This window comes from Pristiophorus japonicus, chromosome 2 (assembly GCF_044704955.1).
Source record: "Pristiophorus japonicus isolate sPriJap1 chromosome 2, sPriJap1.hap1, whole genome shotgun sequence".
Taxonomy (NCBI): domain Eukaryota; kingdom Metazoa; phylum Chordata; class Chondrichthyes; family Pristiophoridae; genus Pristiophorus; species Pristiophorus japonicus.
In genome coordinates, this window is record NC_091978.1 from 139,355,678 (window position 1) to 139,378,492 (window position 22,815).

Below are 22,815 nucleotides of genomic sequence, written 5' to 3' on the forward strand. Positions count from 1 at the left end.
ACAAAGCAGTTTTGGTAGTTACATTAAGGTCCAGAGTTGAAGAGGTTGGAAAATATGTTGCATGGGATATTTTAATTGTTTTATGGTTTAGGTGTACAGATGTAAAAGTTGGCTTGATCACAGTTGGCAGTTGCTGTTTTATTTAAAATAACGTTACTTGGAGTGCCGCAACCTACAAGGTTACGTACAAGAGCTGGAAAGTGGGATTAGGCTGGATTGCTCTTTGTCGGCCGGCACACACACTGTGTCATTGAATCATAGAATCATAGAAATTTACAGCACGGAAGGAGGCCATTTCGGCCTATCGTGTCCGCACCGGCTGGCCAAGAGCTATCCAGACTAATCCCACTTTCCAGCTCTTGGTCTGTGGCCCTGCAGGTTACGGCACTTCAAGTGCACATCCAAGTATTTTTTAAATGTGGTGAGGCTTTCTGCCTCTACCACCTTTTTTAAGGCAGAGTTCCAGACACCCCTCGTATCGCCTCTATACCTCCCCCTGCCTCCCAATTACTTCAAATCTATGCCCCCTGGTTGTTGACCCCAGATGCAAAGGGAAACCGATCCTTCCTAGTCACTCTCTATCCAGGCCCCTCATAATTTTTTACACTATCAGGTCTCTCATTGGCCTCCTCTGTTCGAAAGAAAACAGACCCAACATGTCCAATCTTCCCTCATAGCCAAAATTCTCCACTCCAGGCAACATTCTTGTAAATCTCCTCTGCACCTTTTCCAGTTCAAACGCATCTTTCCTGTCATAATCATCATAGGCAGTCTCTTGAAATCGAGGAAGATTTGCTTCCACTCTGAGTTCTTGGGTGACTGAACAGTCCAATACAGGTGTTATTTATGTAAACATTGTAACTGTGTAAGACTTGCCACTAGAGGGCACAACTGTTGGAAGCCCAAGGGTCACCTGCACACCTCGTGCAAGGGAATATAAAAGCTTGTCTGCCATGCTGCTTAGGCACTCTGGAGTTGGATTAAAGAGACTAAAGTCTCATCAGTTTTAGCACCCAGTACTCGGGTATGGAAGAATTCCAAGACGAACAACAGAAATGACAGTCTCTGTCACAGAGAGTCGTTGAAGGAAAGGGTGGGTGGGACTGGTTTGACGAGCGTTCCTTCTGCTGCCTGCGCTTGGTTTCTGCATGCTCTCGGCGATGAGACTCGGTGCTTAGTGCCCTCCCGGATGCCTTTTCTCCACTTGGGGAGGTCTTTGGCCAGGGACTACCAGGTGTCGTTGGGGATGTTGCATTTTATCAAGGAGGCTTTGAAGGTGTCCTTGAAATGTTTCTTCTGCCCACCTTGGGCTTGCTTGTTGTGTAGGAGTTCCGAGTAGAATGCTTGCTTCGGAGTCTTGTGTCCGGCATGTGAACAATATGGCCCGCCCAACGGAGCTGGTCGAGTGTGGTCAGTGCTTCGATGCTGAGGATGTTGGCCTGATCGAGGACATTAACATTGGTGCATCTGTCCTCCCAGGGGATTTGCAGGATCTTGCGGAGACATTGTTGGTGGTATATCTCCAGCGATTTGAGGTGTCTACTGTACATGGTTCACCTCTGACCTACTTGAAGGGTTCAAATCGCTCCCACTCCCATGGGTTCTAGACTCTGGATTTATTTGGGGGATGTGGTAAAGTGCAAAGGACAACTGGTTTGATGCAAAAGAACTTAGTATTTTCTTGTCTGTAATAAAATCAATGTCAAACTTATAATCACCATTGCTGGTTAAGGAGCAAATTAAGGCAATAGTTCGGAAGGACATTAGCTTGGATGATGTGGAATCTATATGGGTAGAGCTGCAGAATACCAAAGGACAAAAAACGTTAGTGGGAGTTGTGTACAGACCTCCAAACAGTAGTAGTGATGTTGGGGAGGGCATCAAACATGAAATTAGGGGTGCGTGCAATAAAGGTGCAGCAGTTATAATGGGTGACTTTAATATGCACATAGATTGGGTTAACCAAACTGGAAGCAATACGGTAGAGGAGGATTTCCTGGAGTGCATAAGGGATGGTTTTTTAGACCAATATGTCGAGGAACCAACTAGGGGGGAGGCCATCTTAGACTGGGTGTTGTGTAATGAGAGAGGATTAATTAGCAATCTCGTTGTGCGAGGCCCCTTGGGGAAGAGTGACCATAATATGGTGGAATTCTGCATTAGGATGGAGAATGAAACAGTTAATTCAGAGACCATGGTCCAGAACTTAAAGGGTAACTTTGAAGGTATGAGGCGTGAATTGGCTAGGATAGATTGGCGAATGATACTGAAGGGGTTGACTGTAGATGGGCAATGGCAGACATTTAGAGACCGCATGGATGAACTACAACAATTGTACATTCCTGTCTGTCGTAAAAATAAAAAAGGGAAGGTGGCTCAACCGTGGCTATCAAGGGAAATCAGGGATAGCATTAAAGCCAAGGAAGTGGCATACAAATTGGCCAGAAATAGCAGAGAACCCGGGGACTGGGAGAAATTTAGAACTCAGCAGAGGAGGACAAAGGGTTTGATTAGGGCAGGGAAAATGGAGTACAAGAAGAAGCTTGCAGGGAACATTAAGACGGATTGCAAAAGTTTCTATAGATATGTAAAGAGAAAAAGGTTAGTAAAGACAAACGTAGGTCCCCTGCAGTCAGAATCAGGGGAAGTCATAACGGGGAACAAAGAAATGGCGGACCAATTGAACAAGTACTTTGGTTCGGTATTCACTGAGGAGGACACAAACAACCTTCCGGATATAAAAGGGGTCAGAGGGTCTAGTAAGGAGGAGGAACTGAGGGAAATCCTTATTAGTCGGGAAATTATGTTGGGGAAATTGATGGGATTGAAGGCCGATAAATCCTTAGGGCCTGATGGACTGCATCCCAGAGTACTTAAGGAGGTGGCCTTGGAAATAGTGGATGCATTGACAGTCATTTTCCAACATTCCATTGATTCTGGATCAGTTCCTATGGAGTGGAGGGTAGCCAATGTAACCCCACTTTTTAAAAAAGGAGGGAGAGAGAAAACAGGGAATTACAGACCGGTCAGCCTGACATCGGTTGTGGGTAAAATGATGGAATCAATTATTAAGGATGTCATAGCAGTGCATTTGGAAAGAGGTAATATGATAGGTCCAAGTCAGCATGGATTTGTGAAAGGGAAATCATGCTTGACAAATCTTCTGGAATTTTTTGAGGATGTTTCCAGTAGAGTGGACAAGGGAGAACCAGTTGATGTGGTATATTTGGACTTTCAGAAGGCTTTCGACAAGGTCCAACACAAGAGATTAATGTGCAAAGTTAAAGCACATGGGATTGGGGGTAGTGTGCTGACATGGATTGAGAACTGGTTGTCAGACAGGAAGCAAAGAGTAGGAGTAAATGGGGACTTTTCAGAATGGCAGGCAGTGACTAGTGGGGTACCGCAAGGTTCTGTGCTGGGGCCCCAGCTGTTTACACTGTACATTAATGATTTAGACGAGGGGATTAAATGTAGTATCTCCAAATTTGCGGATGACACTAAGTTGGGTGGCAGTGTGAGCTGCAAGGAGGATTCTATGAGGCTGCAGAGCGACTTGGACAGGTTAGGTGAGTGGGCAAATGCATGGCAGATGAAGTATAATGTGGATAAATGTGAGGTTATCCACTTTGGTGGTAAAAACAGAGAGACAGACTATTATCTGAATGGTGACACATTAGGAAAAGGGCAGGTGCAAAGAGACCTGGGTGTCATGGTACATCAGTCATTGAAGGTTGGCATGCAGGTGCAGCAGGCGGTTAAGAAAGCAAATGGCATGTTGGCCTTCATATCGAGGGGATTTGAGTACAAGGGCAGGGAGGTGTTACTACAATTGTACAGGGCCTTGGTGAGGCCACACCTGGAGTATTGTGTACAGTTTTGGTCTCCTAACCTGAGGAAGGACATTCTTGCTATTGAGGGAGTGCAGCGAAGGTTCACCAGACTGATTCCCGGGATGGCGGGACTGACCTATCAAGAAAGACTGGATCAACTGGGCTTGTATTCACTGGAGTTCAGAAGAATGAGAGGGGACCTCATAGAAACGTTTAAAATTCTGACGGGGTTAGACAGGTTAGATGCAGGAAGAATGTTCCCAATGTTGGGGAAGTCCAGAACCAGGGAACACAGTCTAAGGATAAGGGGGAAGCCATTTAGGACCGAGATGAGGAGGAATTTCTTCACCCAGAGAGTGGTGAACCTGTGGAATTCTCTACCACAGAAAGTTGTTGAGGCCAATTCACTAAATATATTCAAAAAGGAGTTAGATGAAGTCCTTACTACTAGGGGAATCAAGGGGCATGGTGAGAAAGCAGGAATGGGGTACTGAAGTTGCATGTTCAGCCATGAACTCATTGAATGGCGGTGCAGGCTAGAAGGGCCGAATGGCCTACTCCTGCACCTATTTTCTATGTTTCTATGTTTCTAAAGAACAATACATTACTACATTACACATTCAAAGGGGATTACAGTTTTTAAAAAAAAGACACCTCCCACCTCCCAATACCTAATCCTAGCTAGGTTAGGCTCCAAGGAAGGCAGGGACTATGCTTACCAATCCTTTCTGGTCAGTTAGCGGTAGTTTGCGATTTCGGGGTTCGTTGAATTCTGTAGGTTCTGCTTGCCGTACTGCGCAATCTTCAGTTGGGTTGAGTCCGCTGATGCGGTAAGGCGTGTTTTGGATCTATGGGGTAAGTACCCAGTTTACTTCGTTGGAAATAGGTTCAAAGTCTCTTTAGGTAATGTTTTCACCCGTTGGTCGTCAGGCCTTAGATTGTAGAGTGGAAACTTTCAATTCTTCGGTTTCTTTCTGTTGGAGTTTCGTTTTGAGTTTGGTCGATCGCGATGGTTTTTCGTTGGTACCACGTTGGTTGTGGTTGGTTGCTGCCACGACGGTGAAGTTCTTCCTTCCTTCAGGACTTCGAGGCTGGAGAAGTTAGTTTTCAACTGTCGAGTTGGTCTCCCTTGATGGCATAGTCGTAGTACAGCACGAGCAATATGGCAAAGTGTGTCATACCCTCGATTGAAAATGAGGGGCCAGTTATATTGTTTGTGTTCTAATCTTCGCGCCAAATCAGTTCAGAATTCTTTGTTTAAATTTGGCGGGCTTGACTTCTCTTTGTAATATTTTGGCCGGCTCGTTAAAAGTTAATGTCTTGGGTGGGTTGCATTTCTCAATCTATTTCCTGATGGAAATATTAGCTTGGTAATCGCAAAGTCCTTTTGTGCTTGGTTTTTCGCATACAGGCTGTAGTGGGCCCTTTGTTCTTATTCATGTTGAAGATGGCTTTTCTCAGGTTGGTTTGATGGCTGGCCATCTGAGTTATTGTTATTGTTGTAATGTAAATGTCTCCTGTGGAGAAGGGTTTTCGAATGTCCATTCCTCCAGACAAGTTAACTTAGTCTCAACACCCATACAGTTCCAATAATCAAGTGGGCTTCTTTTGTTCCCTAGGCCTGCCCACAGGCTTGAATTTGTTTTGTAAAAGTCCAAAATTCGATTAAAGTTCATAGTTACTTCCATAAGCCCTTTAGGATTTCAAACTTTTCGGTAGATAGTCCCAAATTAAATTTCCTTTCGAATGATGGGGGGGGGGGGGGGGGGGGGTGGTTCTCGTGAATTTTGCATCCTTCATGGTCCATGTCTCTGAGCCATACAGGAGGGTGGGTATCACTAGAGACCGATAGACCATGAGCTTGGTGGCAGATTTGATGGCCTGATCTTTGAACACTCTTCCTCAGGCGGCCGAAGGCTGCACTGGCACACTGGAGACGGTATTGAATCTCGTCGTCTGTCTTCCTTTGGTGGTGATAAGCTCCCGAGATATGGAAAGTGGTCCACGTTGTCCAGGGTCGCGCCATGGATCTCGATGACTGGGGGGGGCAGTGCTGTCTGGCGGGGTCAGGTTGGTGGAGGACCTTTGTCTTACAGATGTTTAGTGTAAGGCCCCTGCTTTCGGACGCCTCAGTGAAGATGTTGACTATAACTTGGAGTTCAGTTTGTGACTATGCGCAGACACATACAGCTGCAGTTTAACCTGTGTTTTATACAGTTCAAGCATAATGTCTTTGCTGTTGTATTCCATGCCTCGACTAATAAAGGCAAGTATTCCATATGCCGCCTTAACCACCTTATCTACCTCGCCTGCTACCTTCAGGAATCTGTGGGTTTTCACTCCAAGGTCCCTTTGTTCCTCTACACTTTTCAGTGTCGTATTATTGGGGCTGAAATTGGTGAAACACAAGTTCCGCTCATTTTTCAGCGATCCCTGGGTGGTGCATCACCTTTTTACAGCTGGGGCTGAGTGGGTGGGAAATTTATCCCATTTTTCTCAGCCGTGAGCGGAGGGCGGTGGCTGGCGGAGGAGACCTTTCAACTCGGGAATCTTTGGCTCCCGAGTTGCGCGCACGCACGCACGGCTGTCCAGCTCCGTACCCCGAGAGGCCAGAGACTGCTGGCCTGAGATCGCTGGGGTGGGGGAGGAGGAGATTGGGGGGGAAGGGGAGGAGGGGAAAGAGATGGGGGGTGGGGGGGCAAGAGATTGGGGAGTGAGAGGTTAATATTTTTTATTATACTTCATTAGTAAAGGAGTAAATAAGGCTTGATCAGACCATTTATATTATTGCCCAACTAGAAAATACTACAATCCATTTAAGAATACATCTAACTGTGGAGAACCCAAAAGATCTGTGTAATATCAAACAAACCTGTCAGTTCTGTGTACATACCGCCTACTTAAGATCCACTTAAAGCACCTTCTCCAGGACAGTATGCAGTTCCTACGGTATGTTGGTGGTGTGACATGAAACTTGCACTTTTGGGTGGTATGTTGGCGGTCTGCATGGGCGGGCGGTGTACATATCACCCAGCGGTATGTCATTGAAACTTCCGCCCTGCGGTGTGTACCTGTTTTTTGACACAACTTGTGTTTTTGGGTGGTTGTCGATGAATTTTGGGCCCAATGTGTATTCCCTTGCCTTAGATCTTGCATAACCGCACACTGATTCAGATTGAATTCCATTTGCCACTGTTCTGCCCACCTGACCAGTACATTGATATCTTCCTGCAGTCCGCAACTTTCTTTTTCATTATCAACCACGCAGCCTATTTTAGTGTCATCTGCAAACTTCTTAATCATACCTTCTACATTCAAGTCCAACTCATTGATATCTACCACAAAAAGCAAGGGATCCAGCACTGAGCCCCTTAGAACCACACTGGAAACATCCTTCCAGTCACAAAAACACCCATCAACCATTACACTTTGCTTCCCACCTCTGAGCCAATTTTGGATCCAACTTGCCACTTTTCCCTGGATTCCATGGGCTTTTACTTTTGTGACCAGTCTGCCATGCAGGACCTTATCAAAAGCTTTGCCATCATCGACCCTCCGTGTTCCCTCCTCGAAAAATTCAATCAAGTTAATCAGACATGACCTCTTAAATCCATGCTGACTGTCCTAGGTTGATCCATGTCTTTCCAAACGAAGCTTTATTCTGTCCCTCAGGATTTTTTCCAATAATTTTCCCACCACTGAGGCTGACTGGCCTGTAATTACTCGGTCTATCCCTTTTTAAACAAAGGTACAACATTAGCAGTCCTCTGGCACCACACCTGTAGTTCTTACTACTAGGGGGGTCAAGGGGTATGGCGAGAAAGCAGGAATGGGGTACTGAAGTTGCATGTTCAGCCATGAACTCATTGAATGGTGGTGCAGGCTCGAAGGGCCGAATGGCCTACTCCTGCACCCATTTTTTATGTTTCTATGTAGCCAGAGAGGATTGGAAAATGACAGTCAGAGCCTCTGCTATTTCCTTTCATTTCTCTTAACAGCCTAGGATACATTTCATCTGGGCCTGGAGATGTATCCACTTTTAAAGCTGCTAAGCCCCTTAATACTTCCCCTCTCACTGTTTATCTTGTCTAATATTTCACATTCCTCCTCCCTTATTGCAAAGTCTGCATTGCCCCTCTCTTTTGTGAAAACAGATGCAAAGTTTTTATTATGAATCATATCCACGTCTTCTGCCTCCACATACCATTTCCTTTTATGGTTTTTAATAGGCCCCACTCTTTCTCTCGTCATCCTCTTATTCTTAATGTAGTTGTAAAACATCTTTGGGTTTTCCCGAATCGATCTTGCCAACATTCTTTCATGCTCTCTTTGGTTTCCTGATATCTTTTTTAATTGTACCCCTGTACTTTTTATACTCCTGTAGAGTTTCTGCAGTATTGAATTCTCGGTATCTGTCATAAGCTTCCCCTTTTTTTTTTTATCTTGCCCTGTATGTCCCTTGACATCCAGGAGACTCAATTTTGTTAGCCCCACCCTTTTTCTTTCAGGGAACATACTTGCTCTGTACCCTCAGGATCTCTTCCTTGAATGCCTCCCACTGCTCTGACACTGATTTATCATCAAGGAGCCATTTCCAGTTCACTTTGGCCAAATCCCATATCGGCTCTGTAAAATTGGCTTTACCTCAATTGAGAACTCTCTTTTTCCTGGTCCACCTTTGTCCTTTCCCATAACTACCCTAAATTTTACTGAATTATGATCACCAAAATGCTCTCCCACTGATGTCCCTTCCACCTGCCAAAGCAAGTCCAGAACCGCCCCCTCCCTTGTTGCGTACTGGCTAAAGTAGTTCTCCTGAATGCATTTTAGGAATTCAGCTCCCTCTGTACCATTTACACTACTTGTTTCCCAGTTAATATTGGGGTAGTTGAAATCCCCCACTATTGCAGCTCTATATTTTTTGCACTTCGCAGCAATTTGCCCCACAGGTTTGTTCGTCTATCTCCCTGTGATTGTTTGGAGGTCTATAGTACATTCCCAGTAGTGTAATTGCCCCCTTTTTTGTTCTTTAATTCAACCCATATGGACTTGTTTGATGACCCCTCTAACATATCATCCCTTCTCGCAGCTGTAATTGTTTAATTAATACTGCGAGCCCCCCCTCCTTTTTTACCTCCCTCTCTATCCCGTCTGAAAACCCTGTAACCAGGAATGTTGAGCTGCCATACCTGCCCTTCTTTCAGCCATGTCTCAATAATAGCTTTAATATCGTACTCCCAACTGTTGATGTGCTCTCTGCTCATCTGCCTTATTCCCTATACTCCTTGCATTGAAGTATATACCATTTAGTATTACCAAACTCCCCTGTTGTCTATTTTCTAGCCTTTGTTTCCTCTGTCTTCCAAATTCACTTTCTACTTTTCTGCTGCCCAATTCCAGCTTTGCTCCTCTCACTACTGAATCTATTTCCCGATTCCCAAATAGGTGTCAAATGGCCTCCTTCTGTGCTGTAAATTTATAAGCTTCTATGACTGATGTAACAAGTTATGATGGTGCAAGGCAAAAGGAGGTAATAGAGACTTGTATAGAAACAAAAGATGGATCCTGAAGAGGTACAATGGTCCTAGCAGGATAGCGGATGCGGAAGGAAGCATGGAAAATCTGGTCAAGGTGAGAAGGTTCATTCTGAGAATATGAGCAATACCACAGATCTAGTCTCATTCTGCTGCTGTATTTCTCATTCAAGGCTTTAAGAGATAGTGCCAGAGATGCAGGTACCTAATGGGTTAATTGATCTGTGCTTTATATGATTCCAAGGTTTGTTCTTGCAGTTCACTACAATTAGTGTTCACTGCAGAATCCACATTGGAATTTTTTTAAATCTGCAAAATCTATTCCTGTTGGAGTGTCTCCAAACCAAACTACTGACACTTTTTAATACGTAGTTTCTGTTTTGCCTTGTGTGAAAGGCGCACTTTTATTCCACCCCTTCCCCTACCTTTTTTTTTGTTCCCTATAGTTAAGAAGCGCTATTGCATGTGGAGTACCAGAGTATCTGTAGGAATACTTATGGAGCTTAACCTACTAGAATGATGCATCTTGCCAGAACATAACATGATATTTCTGCTTGTCCAATTTACATATTAATGCTTGCCAGGGTTATCTAGAGCTAAGGTGGGAAGTACCCCAGGTTCCATCCACATGCTCATCTGGCTAATCAATAACCTGTTTCCTGGAGTATGATAGTTGCCAAAGCTTGGAATTTGTGGGTTAATCAGTTAGTTCCAAGCATTGATACTGATTCTAAAAAGAAAGGCTTGCATTTATATAGCGCCTTTCATGACCACCAGCCATCTCAAAGCGCTTTACAGCCAATTAAGTACTTTTGGAGTGTAGTCACTGTTGAAATGTCACTCTTAAGGTGCCATTTCCCTGGAGGAACAGAACAATCAATACCAGAGATCCAACTTGCTTCTACCCAGGAGGATTGATGAATTGGTCAAGCAACTCGCGCATGATGAGTACCAGAAACACTCAAGTGGCTTGGTGCGCAACTTTCTGTAAATAAAAATGCATTACGCTGTCCTCCAGAGCATAATGTGGAAGTGTGCATGGCCATCCATAGCTTTAATAAATAGTGGTTTTACAAATTGGATGTTGAGCTTTAACTGCTTGAATCTCTGCAAACCAGTCAAGGCACTGAATCCTGCATATGAGCACCTGGTCCCATAACTGGTTTCCGGCAACGATAGCCTCAAAGCTTTGGTTATTTGTTTTTAATCTGCTATAAGCCTTTTTCTTTGTGTGGTGGAAGAGCTGATGCAGCACATCATCTACTGATGTGGCAGCATTCTAGTTGTTCAGTATCATGCACCAGGCTTACTTGATGCCTACTGCTTTTAATCCAGGAGTTATGTGGAGAGACTGGAAGCTGTGTTTGTTCTCCTTCGAGCAGACTTGAGCGAGGTGTTCAAAATCATGAATGCTTTTGATAGAGCAAGTTTCCAGGGCAGGATGGTTGGTAACCGGAGGACACAGATTTCAGGTGAAAGAGCCAGAGACATGAGAATCTTTTTTACAATTGAGTTGTTGTGATCTGGAATGCACTTCCTGAAAGGGTGGTGGAACCAGATTCAATCGTAACTTTCAAAGGAGAATTGGATCAATACTTGAAGGGGGGAAAACATTTACAGGGCTATGGATAAAGAGCAGGGACTGGGATTAATGAGAGATATCTCCCAAAAGCAGGCAAAGGCACAGTGTGTCTATTGGCGGCCTCCTGTGCTGTACTATATTGGCAAACCACTATGTCGAACAGCAACGGGAAACATAAGGCTGGATTTTCGGCTTTGCCGTTTTCGCGGCAAGCTGAGGCGGGGCGGGAAATTTACCACCCAATTAACGTTTGAGCTTTGTGGAGCAACTTTCATCATTTAGGGCAGTGCAAAGGGAAGCGTTCAACTGCTTTCACGGCACAAAAACGGGATCCTCGCCAACTTTAGTGCGGGACCAGGAGTGCTCTGAGAGAGTCCTTGGGAGGGGGAAAAAAAAAAGAAATTGCAAACACCCTTATCACACATCGCTGAAAAAATATTAAAAAATAAAAACTTCAACTCCCTTTTTTACAGTTTATCCAAGTCACCGCAGCCGGCAGGGCTGGCAGTCACCGGGCGGGGGGTGCATTTCGCGATGTACGGGTTGGGTGAGCGATGTGACACCGGCAGAAGTTTCAATGCGAGCCGTTGCACACCCGGCGCAGCTCTCCACGGCGGAGCTTTCAAGCGCCACTGCAAAAACCTTTCCGAGGATCGCTCCATTTTTGTCGCGGAGGGTCAAAACTCGGCACAAACCCGGCCACAAATTACCCGAAAATCGAGCCCTTAGAGTGTTGGAAAAATATATTCTGAAAGGAAACAACAAATTAAACACTAATGATACTCCATGAATGAATACAGCCATAAGGGAACAATTGAGGGTAAGCAAAGAGGCATACATTAAGTACATAGACAGAAGGGGAGTGCATGATGGAGAATATTGAAGAGATTAGGAGAGAAGTCAAAAAAAATAATTAGAAAGGTAAAGTGGATCTATGAAATTAAATTATCAAAGAACATAAAACAAAATAGTGAAATATTTTACAGGCACATCAATTTTTTTTTTAAAAAGGAAGGTTGGGATGGTAATAGGGCCATTAAGGGATAGACAGAATAATACCACAGATAATGATAGAGAGATGGTAGAAATATTAAATAATTGTTTTGCTTCATTATTTACCAGGGAGATAGAACCGGTGGACATGGCATTTAATGATGAGATAAGTGCATTTAAATTTTTTTTAAAAAGGAATATATTAAATAAACTAATCAAACTTCGAGGATAAAACCACTGGTCCGGATGGATTGCATCCACGCATTTTATAAGAATCTAGGGAAGAGACAGCAGAGGCATTACTACATGTATTTAATAATTAGTTAGAAAAAGTTGTAGTGCCAGAGGACTGGTGGATAGCTAAGGGGGATAGAACATGTCCAGGAAATTATAGACCAGTCAGCTTAACATCGGTGGTGGGAAAAGTAATGGAATCCCTACGAAAGGAGAAAATAGAAGAACATCTAGAAACCAAAAGTATAATAATAGTCAGCATGGATTTCCAAAAGGAAAGTCTTGCTTGACCAACCTTAGTGAACTTTTTGACAAGGTAATAGAGTAGACAATGGTAATGCTATAGATGTAATTGGTCTAGATTTTCAAAAGGCCTTCGATAAGGTACCCCATAATAGGCTGATGAACAAGGTCAGAGAATGAAGAGCCAAAGGACAAGTAGAAGAATGGATAGCTAGCTGGATTCAAGACAAGGCAGAGAGTAGGAGTAAAGGGTAGCTATTCACATTAGCATAAGGTGGGTCGTGATGTTCCACATAGATCAGTGCTGGGACCACTGCTGTTCACAATTTACATGATGTAGACTTTGGAATCAAAAACACAATTTCTAAATTTGCAGATGACCCCAAATTGGGGGGCGGGTGGGAAGAATAGTCAATACTCGGGAGAACTTAAACAAATTACAGGAGGACATTAATAAACTTGCTGAATGGCCATATAATTGGCGAATTTGGTTCAACACAGATAAATGTGAGATTTTACAGTTTGGTAGGAAGATAAATGTGAGTTATTACATTTTTGGTGGGAAGAATAGGGAGGTCACGTATTACTTGAAGGATGCAAGTCTAGGTGGTAGAGAGGAACAAAGGGATCCTTTTGGAGCACACATTTGTGGTAGCAACTTCCACATTAACCGGAGTGATGAGAAAGAAGTTTCTTCTGAATTCCCAATTGGATTTCTTGATGACTATAATATGGCAACGAATATTGTACGCAGTATTCTAAGTGTGGTCTAACCAAGGTTCAATACAGGTTTAATATAACTTCCCTACTTTTCAATTCTATACCTCTAGAAATAAACCCTAGTGCTTGTTTTTTTTGTTATGGCCATGCTAACCTGTGTCGCAGCTTTTAGTGATTTGCGTATTTGTACTCTGAGATCCCTTTGTTCCTCTACCCCACCCAGACTCTCACCCTCCAAGTAATAGGTGACTTCCCTGTTCTTCCTACCAAAATGTAATACCTCACATTTGTCTGTGTTAAACTTTGTTTGCCAATTATATGCCCATTCTGCAAGTTCAATATATTCTGGCAGCTGATAACACCAGTATCTGATCCAATTTGTAAAAATATAAGTTTTCTGTACCAAAATGTACTGTGCATAAAAAATGACCTTTGTCAATATTTAACCAGAGTATTCTCAAAATAGGAGAACAACCAGTACATTCAAGAATGCAACTGGCAACCTGTTGAACCTTCTGAGATTTAATGAGTAACTTTTTGGTTTAATTGAATAGAACACTTGTCAGTGGAATTGCCTACCTAGTAAATTACAAGTCTTCTAGTCAGCCCATAACAAACAGTTGAATTATAAGAAATAATTTCTGGAATCAAATAACCTCAATGATTTAACTAAAGACAATGTAGTTCAATTTCAGGACACTGAATTGGAGAATAATTCAGGATATTGGGCATAACCTTTTAACTTCTCTTTCAACTGCTCTCTCTTTCAGGTAAGTTTCATCCCATGGTGGTGTAATGACTTTTACTGGATTACTAAGAGGATGGATGTTAAAATAATTCCAATTTAACAATTTTAATTTTTTTTAAAATCAACACAAAAATAAGTAAAAGCGATCATGTCGCTGTCGCATTGTCATAAAAGTCTGATTGGCTCATTAATGTCCTACTTGGGAAGGAAACCTGCTGTCCTTAACTATTCTGGCTTACTTGTGACGCTAGTCCCACACCAACGTGGTTGACTCTCAACTGCCCTCTTTCCCCCTCGAGTGGTCTAGTAAGATACTTGTATCAAACCACAGCAAAGAATAAATTGTCACAAGGACAGTGATTCAAAAAGTTAGCCCATCACCATCTATCCAGGACAACTAGGATGAGGAATTATGGGCCCAAGTTTCCACATGATTCGCGCCTGATTTTTAGGAGCAACTGGTGGAGAACGGACTATTTTAGAAATCGCAATTCTCCACATTTTTTTTTTCTGCAGTTCTAGTCAGGTAGAACAGTTCTACTTTAGAACAGAATGTTTTCTTCAAAAGGGGGCGTGTCCGGCCACTGACACCTGATTTGAAAGTTTCCAGAGTGAAAATGTACTCCAAACTAAAGTAGAATGGCGCCAGTGAAGATTTTTGTAGATCTGAAAAAACCTGTTCTACACATTTAAAAAATCAGGCGCAGGTTACAAATTAGGTGTCCAGAACGAGGTGGGGGGGGAAGGGAACTCATTAAATTCTACAATAAATCCTTATTTATACTTCTACAAATATTATACAAATAAATCCAACCTGAATAAACATTTATAAGCCAAGAAAAGATTAAATAAACCATCTTCCTACCTGTGTGAAAGGGCTTCAGCCAGGGAGAATTCTGCAGCTGTTCGTGCCGCTGAAGAGAGAGAGAGAGAGAGAGAGAGAGAGAGTGTGTCGGGTCCGGGGGGGGGGGGAGGGGAGCGGGCCTCGGGGCGGGGGGGGGAGAGCGGGTCTTGGGTCTCTGTTGGGGCAGGGGGGGGAGAGCGGGTGTCGGGTCGGGGGGGGGGGGAGGGGGGAGAGAGAGCCGGTCGGGGGGAGTGGGTGTCGGGTCGGGTGGGGGGGGGGGAGCAGGAGCTGGCCGTGGGAGGAGCCTCATTCACGCAGCCCCAGTGAGGCCATTGGGCCAGGGCAAGGGGCTGCGTGCTTCGGGCCCCTCCCACACAGTTCGGTGCCTGGAGCTACTGCACTTGCGTGCCGACTGTAGCGCGCATGTGCAGAGGTCCCGGCACTGTTTTCAGCGCAGGGACCTGGCTCCGCTCCCCCCACAGCTCGTGCCGGCTGCGCCGAGTGCCACAGGACCTGTAAGTCGGTGGAGACTACCGAGGATTTTTTTAGGCACGAAAAACGGGCGCCCAGCTCGGAGGGGCGCCCGTTTTTTTTCTTGTGGAAACTTGGGTCCTATATGCTGGACATGCCAGTGGTGCCCACATTCTGAGGGGAATTTAAAATGATTAGCAAACCTTCTGATGAGCTAAAGTCATTAGGACTTAAACTTGAAGGATTACTTGTAGTTAAGAGGCAAGAATCCCAACCCTTTTACAGGCCCAAATTTCCCCAGGTGTTGCTCCATTTTTTTTGGAGCATCTAGATTTTTTTGGAGTAACTTAAAAATCGCAATTCTCCATTTAATCTGCTCCAGTGTAAGTGAGTTAGTTAGTTGCCAGGCACGTACGCCTGTTTTGGCCATTTAAGCAAGTTTAGCCAGCCAAAAGTTACTCCAAACTAACGTAGGCCAGCGTATGAGGCCACTTGTGTCCGCTCTGAAAAACCTTGCGGTGAAATAAGAAATCAGCGCAGGTAGCCAGAGATGGAGTGGGGGGAGGATTTTGAAATGCACTAATCACCTTCACAACATCATCATAACATCTTCGCAACATCATCAATAATAAATGAAAAATAAATCAATTATTAAAAAAATACACCGGCAAGCCCTTTGGCCAGGGCTAGGGGTAGAGTCTCGCTCCTGCTCCCCCAGGCTGCTCCTCCTCCAGCTCCTGCTCCCCCTGGCTCCTCCAGCTTCTGCTCCCCCGGGCTCCTCCAGCTCCTGCTCCCCCAGGCAGGTCTAAGTGAGCGTGGGAAGGTAGCGGCAGGCCACTTGGCCTGAGGTAGGGGCGGTGTGCTTCGGGCCCCTCCCACATAACCTGCAGGGCGTTGCAGAGATTGGGGCTGTGAGGAGCTACTGCACGTGCGCGCACACACTATGGCGCATGTGCAGAGTTCCCAGAAATGTTTTCAATGCCGGGACCTGACTCCGGCCCCGAATCCAGTTGCCATGCTGCGCCACCATCGAGGAGAGGCTGGGGAGCGGCCAAACTCGGCCCGAAGATTTTTGCTGCCCTTCTTGTTCCAGAAAAGCGGCGCACCTCTGGTGAGTGCGCCAGAAATCTGTACTGGCCAAATTTGGACTCGTAGAAACTAATGTTCAGACAAAGAAACATAGAAAATAGGTGCAGGAGTGGGCCATTCAGCCCTTTGAGCCTGCACCACCATTCAATAAGATCATGGATGATCATCCACCTCAGTACCCCTTTTCTGCTTTCTCTCCATACCCCTTGATCCCTCTAGCCGTAAGGGCCATATCTAACTCCCTTTTGACTATATCCAATGAACTGGCATCAACAACTCTACGGTAGGGAATTTCGCAAGTTAACAACTCTGAGTGAAGAAGTTTCTCCTCATCTCAGTCCTAAATGGCTTACCCCTTTTGCTTAGACTGTGCCCCCTGGTTCTGGACTTCCCCAACATCGGGAACATTCTTCCTGCATCTAACCTGTCCAGTCCCGTCAGAATTTTATGTTTCTCCGAGATCCCCTCTCATCCTTCTAAACTCCAGTGAATAAAGGCCCAGTCAATCCAGTCTCTCCTCATATGTCAGCCCAGCCATCCCGGGAATCAGTCTGGTAAACCTTTGCTGCACTCCCTCAATAGCAAGAACGTCCTTCCTCAGATTAGGAGAGCAAAACTGCGCACACTATTCCAGGTGAGGCCTCACCAAGGCCCTGTACAACTGCAGTAAGACCTCCCTGCTCCTATACTAAAATCCCCTAGCTATGAAGGCCAACATACCATTTGCCGCCTTCACCGCCTGCTGTACCTGCATACCAACTTTCAATGATGTACCATGACACCCAGGTCTTGTTGCACCTCCCCTTTTCCGAATCTGCCGCCATTCAGATAATCTGCCTTCATGTTTTTGCCCCCAAAATGGATAACCTCTCATTTATCCGCATTATACTGCATCTGCCATGCATTTGCCCATTCACCTAACTTGTCCAAATCACTCTGCAGCCTCTTAGCATCCTCCTCGCAACTCTCACTGCCACCCAGTTTAGTGTCATCTGCAAACTTGGAGATATTACACTCTATTCCTTCATCCAAATCATTAATGTATGTTGTAAATAGCTGGGGTCCCAGCACTGAGCCCTGCGGCACCCCACTAGTCACTGCCTGCCATTCTGAAAAGGATCTGTTTATCCTGACTCTCTGCTTCCTGCCTGCCAACCAATTCTCTATTCACGTCAGTACATTACCCCCAATACCATGTGCTTTAATTTTGCATGCCAATCTCTTGTGTGGAACCTTGGCAAAAGCCTTTTGAAAGTCCAAATCCACCACAACTACTGGTTCTTCCTTGTCCACTCTACGGGCCCAAATTTCCACATGATTTGCGCCTGATTTTTAGGAGCAACTGGTGGAGAATGGACTATCTTAGAAATCACAATTCTCCACATTTTTTTTTCTGCAGTTCTAGTCAGGTAGAACAGTTCTACTTTGGAACAGAATTTTTTCTTCAAAAGGGGGCGTGTCCGGCCACTGACGCCTGATTTCAAAGTTTCCACAGTGAAAACGTACTCCAAACTAACTTAGAATGGAGCAAGTGAAGATTTTTGTAGAACTGAAAAAACCTGTTCTACACATTAAAAAATCAGGCGCAGGTTACAAATTAGGCGTCCAGAACGAGGTGGGGGGGGGGGGGGGGGGGGAAGGGAACTCATTAAATTCTACAATAAATCCTTATTTATACTTCTACAAATATTATACAAATAAATCCAACCTGAATAAACATTTATAAACAAAGAAAAGATTAAATAAACCATCTTCCTACCTGTGTGAAAGTGCTTCAGGCACGGAGAATTCTGCAGTCAGCCTGAGGCACCCGTTCTTCCCGCGGGGTGGGGGGAGGCGCCCGTTCTTTCCTGTGGGGGGGTGGGGTAGGAGGCGCCCGTTCTTCCCGCGGGGGGGGGGGAGGAGGGAGGAGGCGCCCGTTCTTCCCGCGGTGGGGGGGAGGCGCCCGTTCTTCCCACAGGGAGGGGGGGGAAGACAGTGAGAAGGCTGCAAGTGCTGATGGCAATGTGCTTTTATTAAAAAAATGTTCAAAAATTTAACAGCTACAGAGAACTACAAAAATGGCCGAGTGCCAATGTTTTTTTCACACTGAGCATGCGCGAACGCTCCAACGCACATGCGCAGCGTTGCCGGCAGGAAAAAAACTAATTTAAATAGTACCCGCCCCCTCCCACTCTCAAAATTGGCGCAAGTGTAGGCTCCGCCCCCTGGGCGCTGCGCCAGGCAGACAAGGAGCTGCAGAACGCGCCAGAATCGCGATTTTTTTTTAGGCGTGAAAAACGGGCACTCAGCTCGGAGGGGTGCCCGTTTTATATCGTGTGGAAACTTGGGCTCTACTAGTTACATCCTCACAAAATTCCAGAAGATTTGTCGAGCATGATTTCCCTTTCATAAATCCATGCTGACTTGGATCGATCCTGTCACTGCTTTCCAAATGCGCTGTTATTTCATCTTTAATAATTGATTCCAACATTTTCCCCACTACTGACGGTCAACACACCAGCTTTTAAGGTTGTAACTAATTTTGTGCTGTTTGGTGGAGTTGGGGTGTAGGGGACACTGATGTTCCTTGATTGAAGATGAACAGAAATGGTATATAGATTAAAATGGGGAATCTAAGCTGTGCAGACCAACTGTTGCATTGTTGAAGAGAATAAGCTAGTTGTGATTTGCAAGATTCTCTCTAACTAATCAGAAATGTAATAAAATAAGGGAAAAACTTCCAGACTAATTCTGTACAAAGACAGATTCTAGGTTGAAACATATTCCCAAAGATGCCTGTTTTGATCAGGTTTTTCATGCAAGCTTTGGTTATGAATTTTTTTTTCTCTGTCTGGCAAGATTCCAATATTTTAGTAAATCTGAAGTATATGCTGAGATTTCCACAAAGTTTGGTCCGATTCCAGTCATGAATGTTATAGTGGCTTTGTCTGGTCAGATGGCCCACCTCCATAATTGCGAATTCAGCAAAAGCAGGAAGACTAAATTATCTATATTAGAGATGCAACAAATGTATTTTTTTTTCTCTTTCCAGCCTTAGCAAAAAAAAGTCCGTTTCAAATCTTGATTCTTCAAGCAAGTAGAACGAGTGTTACTATTTTGGAGAAATTCATATCCTTTCATCATACCAACGTGAGATTCAAATTCAACTTTCTTTGTCCCTTCAAAGTGCTGGGTGCACAGCTTCTGATCCCAAATCTATGCTCTGAAAGGCTTTTATTTAAATGGAAATCTTTAAAATGAGCTTTCAAGTCAATTCCAGTGGAATGGGGGAGTCTTCAGACAGTGAGATAAGCAGCTTTCATCTGCCTGTTTTGATCAGTGACCCAAATGGCAATGAAGTCCCCTCCAGCACAAAAATATCTCCTGAAACAATCCATGTTACAGCCCCATTGACCAATGGACACAGTGTGAGCTCAGATGTGCAGATGCTTCCATTTAATATTGGCGTTGATGTCGGGAAAAGCGTATCTGACCAAGCAGCTTGTCTGCTCCAGGGTATATGTGGACCAGAATTGGAAATGGCTAGAGACTATCTCTGCGATCATGAAGCATCTTTTGGCACGGTTATCGATGATTCAAGAAGTAGCTCTTCAGATGATCAATATATGACTGCAAATTTGAGTTGGAACTCGAAGAGTTCTGTCACATCAACAGATCCTGGACAGTGTGTGCTTGAACACACACAAAACCACACTGTCAAAAGCCAGTTGCCTTGCAGTGAAGTCTTAAGTGAGTACTATGCAATAGATACTGAACAAAAGTTGAACCTTTGTGTTACAAATGAAGCACATCTTAAGCAGAAGACATTGCAACATCCTATTTCAGGTAACAGCTTGAAGTCGGGTATAACTGACAATCCTAATGACATGGCTATGAGAATTACAACCAATATGGAAACAAGTCTGAAATACTCAATACTACCTTCTGAATTTGAGTTGGAAATGAAGGACAGCAGTGAGCATGAATCTAGTCTACCTGTTCTTGAATCATCTATATTTTCTAATAGTTCAAATGATCAATTTGTAACGTCAGATCAGTCATTGGAGGCTTTTGAATCCCCAGGTGTGATTGAAATGGAGGCTTCTGAATCCCCAGGTGTGACTGAGATAATGGATGATACAAAGATTACATATCAACTGCCAGTGGAAACAAACTTGAATACTGAAGAGTGTGCAGTAGATGTATCAAATCCGCAGCATGCCCTAGATAAAGCAGAAAAAATGTTTTTTCAAACAGATTTGAGTAACCAGAATACTGGGTTATCACAGTTCCCCACCCTCGATCCAAATCAGAACTTGAAAGAGAGAGCCTATCACAGTGCAACTAGTTCTGCTGATGTTGACACATGTGTGAAATATCAACTGGAAGAAACAGTAAATGTGCAGTTACCAGTTTTAAATGAACAGTGCTATCAAGAAATTAATATTAAAAGACCAAATAGAGGAATGGCTGTCGCCAAAATGGGTGAAGTTTACAAAAAGCCAATAAGCTCAACAATGAATGCCACATTTATAGTGCTAAGGGAAGAAAATAACTATGTAAAACCTGGTTCTGAAATTATCAGCTGGAGGACTGAGGCACAGGAAATTGTACCACAAGCAGCAGCATCTATCCAAGGAAATGTAAATGATGAAACCTTTTTGGATTCCAGTCCAACAATTCATGAAGATGCAAGTTCATATTCTCAAACATCAACTCTCTTAACAGAGTCCAGAAAAATGGTTTTCTTCAGTTCACCATTTCAGAATCTAACACACTTAACTGATAGTGAGAGTTGTTCCACACCTGAGGCAGAAGATTCTCCAACTGACTTGGTGCTGCAGCCAAACACAAGGGGCCCTGGACAGAAACCATGTTGCAAAATAAAATGCAACACAAATGTGAAAGCAAAATTGATGAAAGTGGAGATCAAATGTTATCCTAAACCTAATTTTAACAATGTCAAACCCAAAGTTGTATCTAGAGCTCAGCAGATATCTTCACCACCAAAAAGCAATGTGTCCCTTGCAGCAGAGGGTTCATCGAAATACTTTCCAAGGTCTGCCAGTTCCATCTCATCTCTTCAGTCTCCATGTTCTCCATCTCCTGCACTGATGCATCTGAAAAAGGAACCAGTTTCACAATCGCCACTGAAACCAAAGTCACCAATCTTGAAATTGCAGAAGGTTGTGTTTAGGAAAACGCCCCTGACAAACAAGCTGCCTGCTACTGCTATTACAGAAAACAAAACCACAAAATGCAATCGCAACAACAGTCTTCACACCAAAGCATCTTCAACTTCAGCCTTTGCAAATGGAGCAGAAAGTCAAATATGTGGTTCGTTGCACTTCTCCAAGTTAAAGCTTTCTTCTGTAGGAGCTACGACACACGGACTTAAAACCTTTCACTGTGATGGAACAGAGAGAACCAAACCATCAAAGCAGATTGTTCCAGTTGTTGAAAAATCAAGGGCACCATGTAGAAGCTTGGCAGGTGCAATAGATGACCACTTTCTCAATTTTAATGGTCCAGTTTCTGCTACTGCTTTGGAGAAGGTTCACACCACAGTCGAAGTAAGTGATTGTTGTTCATATACAACTTGAACAGCATGTTTTTACTTGGTGTTTGGAAAAACCATCTTGCTGATCGGATTGAATTTTTATTATGAGTGGTCTTGTCTCGTGACTCCGTCACTCTGGCACCCCACCCCCACCCGTCTCCCTCTCCCTCTCCCCCTCTCATGTCCCCACCCGTCTTTCTCTGGACACTTACTCGCTCTCTCTCTCGACACACTCTCTCTGGACTCGCTCGCTCGCTCGCTTTCTCTCCCTCTCTGGACACGCTCGCTCGCTTTCTCCCTCTGGACATGCTTGCTCTAATATGTCCTTGCTATACAGTATAAATGCACACGAGGCCCATACTTGAGATAAGATCACTCTGTGACCAGTTACCTTTCTTACCAAGACCTCAAGAGAGCGACGGTGGTGGAGCTTCCCCTTTTATACCTGAGGGTCCAGGTTAGGCGTGTCTCCCACAAGTTCACCCTTGTCAATGTTCTCAAGGTGTACAACTTAGGTCAGCTTATACATGGGTTACAATGATAGTTGAATATCTCTCGCTGTACACACTCTCTCGCTGTACCTCTCTCTCTCTCTCTCTCTCTCTCTCTCTCTCTCTCTCTCTCTCCTCTCTGTACACTCTCTCTCTCTCTCTCTCTCTCTCTCTCTTCTCGCTGTACACTCTCTCTCTCTCTCTCTCTCTCTCTCTCTCTGTCTCATCTCTCTCTCTCTCTCTCTCTCTCTCTCTCTCTCTCTCTCTCTGTACACACTCTCTCTCTCTCTCTCTCTCTCTCTCCTCTCTCTCCTCTCTCTCTCTCTCTCTCTCTCTCTCTCTCTCTCTTCTCTCTCTCTCGCTGTACACTCTCTCTCTCTCTCTCTCTCTCTCTCTTCTCTCTCTCTCTCTCTCTCTCTCGCTGTACTCTCTCTCTCTCTCTCTCTCTCTCTCTCTCGCTGTACACTCTCTCTCTCTCTCTCTCTCTTCTC

General features: G+C 44.4%; 1 protein-coding gene across 2 annotated transcripts in view; it reads left to right on the forward strand.

The window, feature by feature from the left end:
* The window catches only part of mtus1b (microtubule associated tumor suppressor 1b), a 293,810-nt gene that overhangs the window by 24,485 nt on the left and 246,510 nt on the right, over nucleotides 1-22,815 (forward strand). For both annotated transcript variants that reach the window (XM_070869726.1, XM_070869736.1), the window contains exon 2: nucleotides 19,326-21,846. In XM_070869726.1, coding sequence (XP_070725827.1) covers nucleotides 19,516-21,846 — 2,331 coding nt within the window. In that variant the 5' untranslated portion in view covers nucleotides 19,326-19,515. The remainder of the gene's footprint in view (nucleotides 1-19,325; nucleotides 21,847-22,815) is intronic.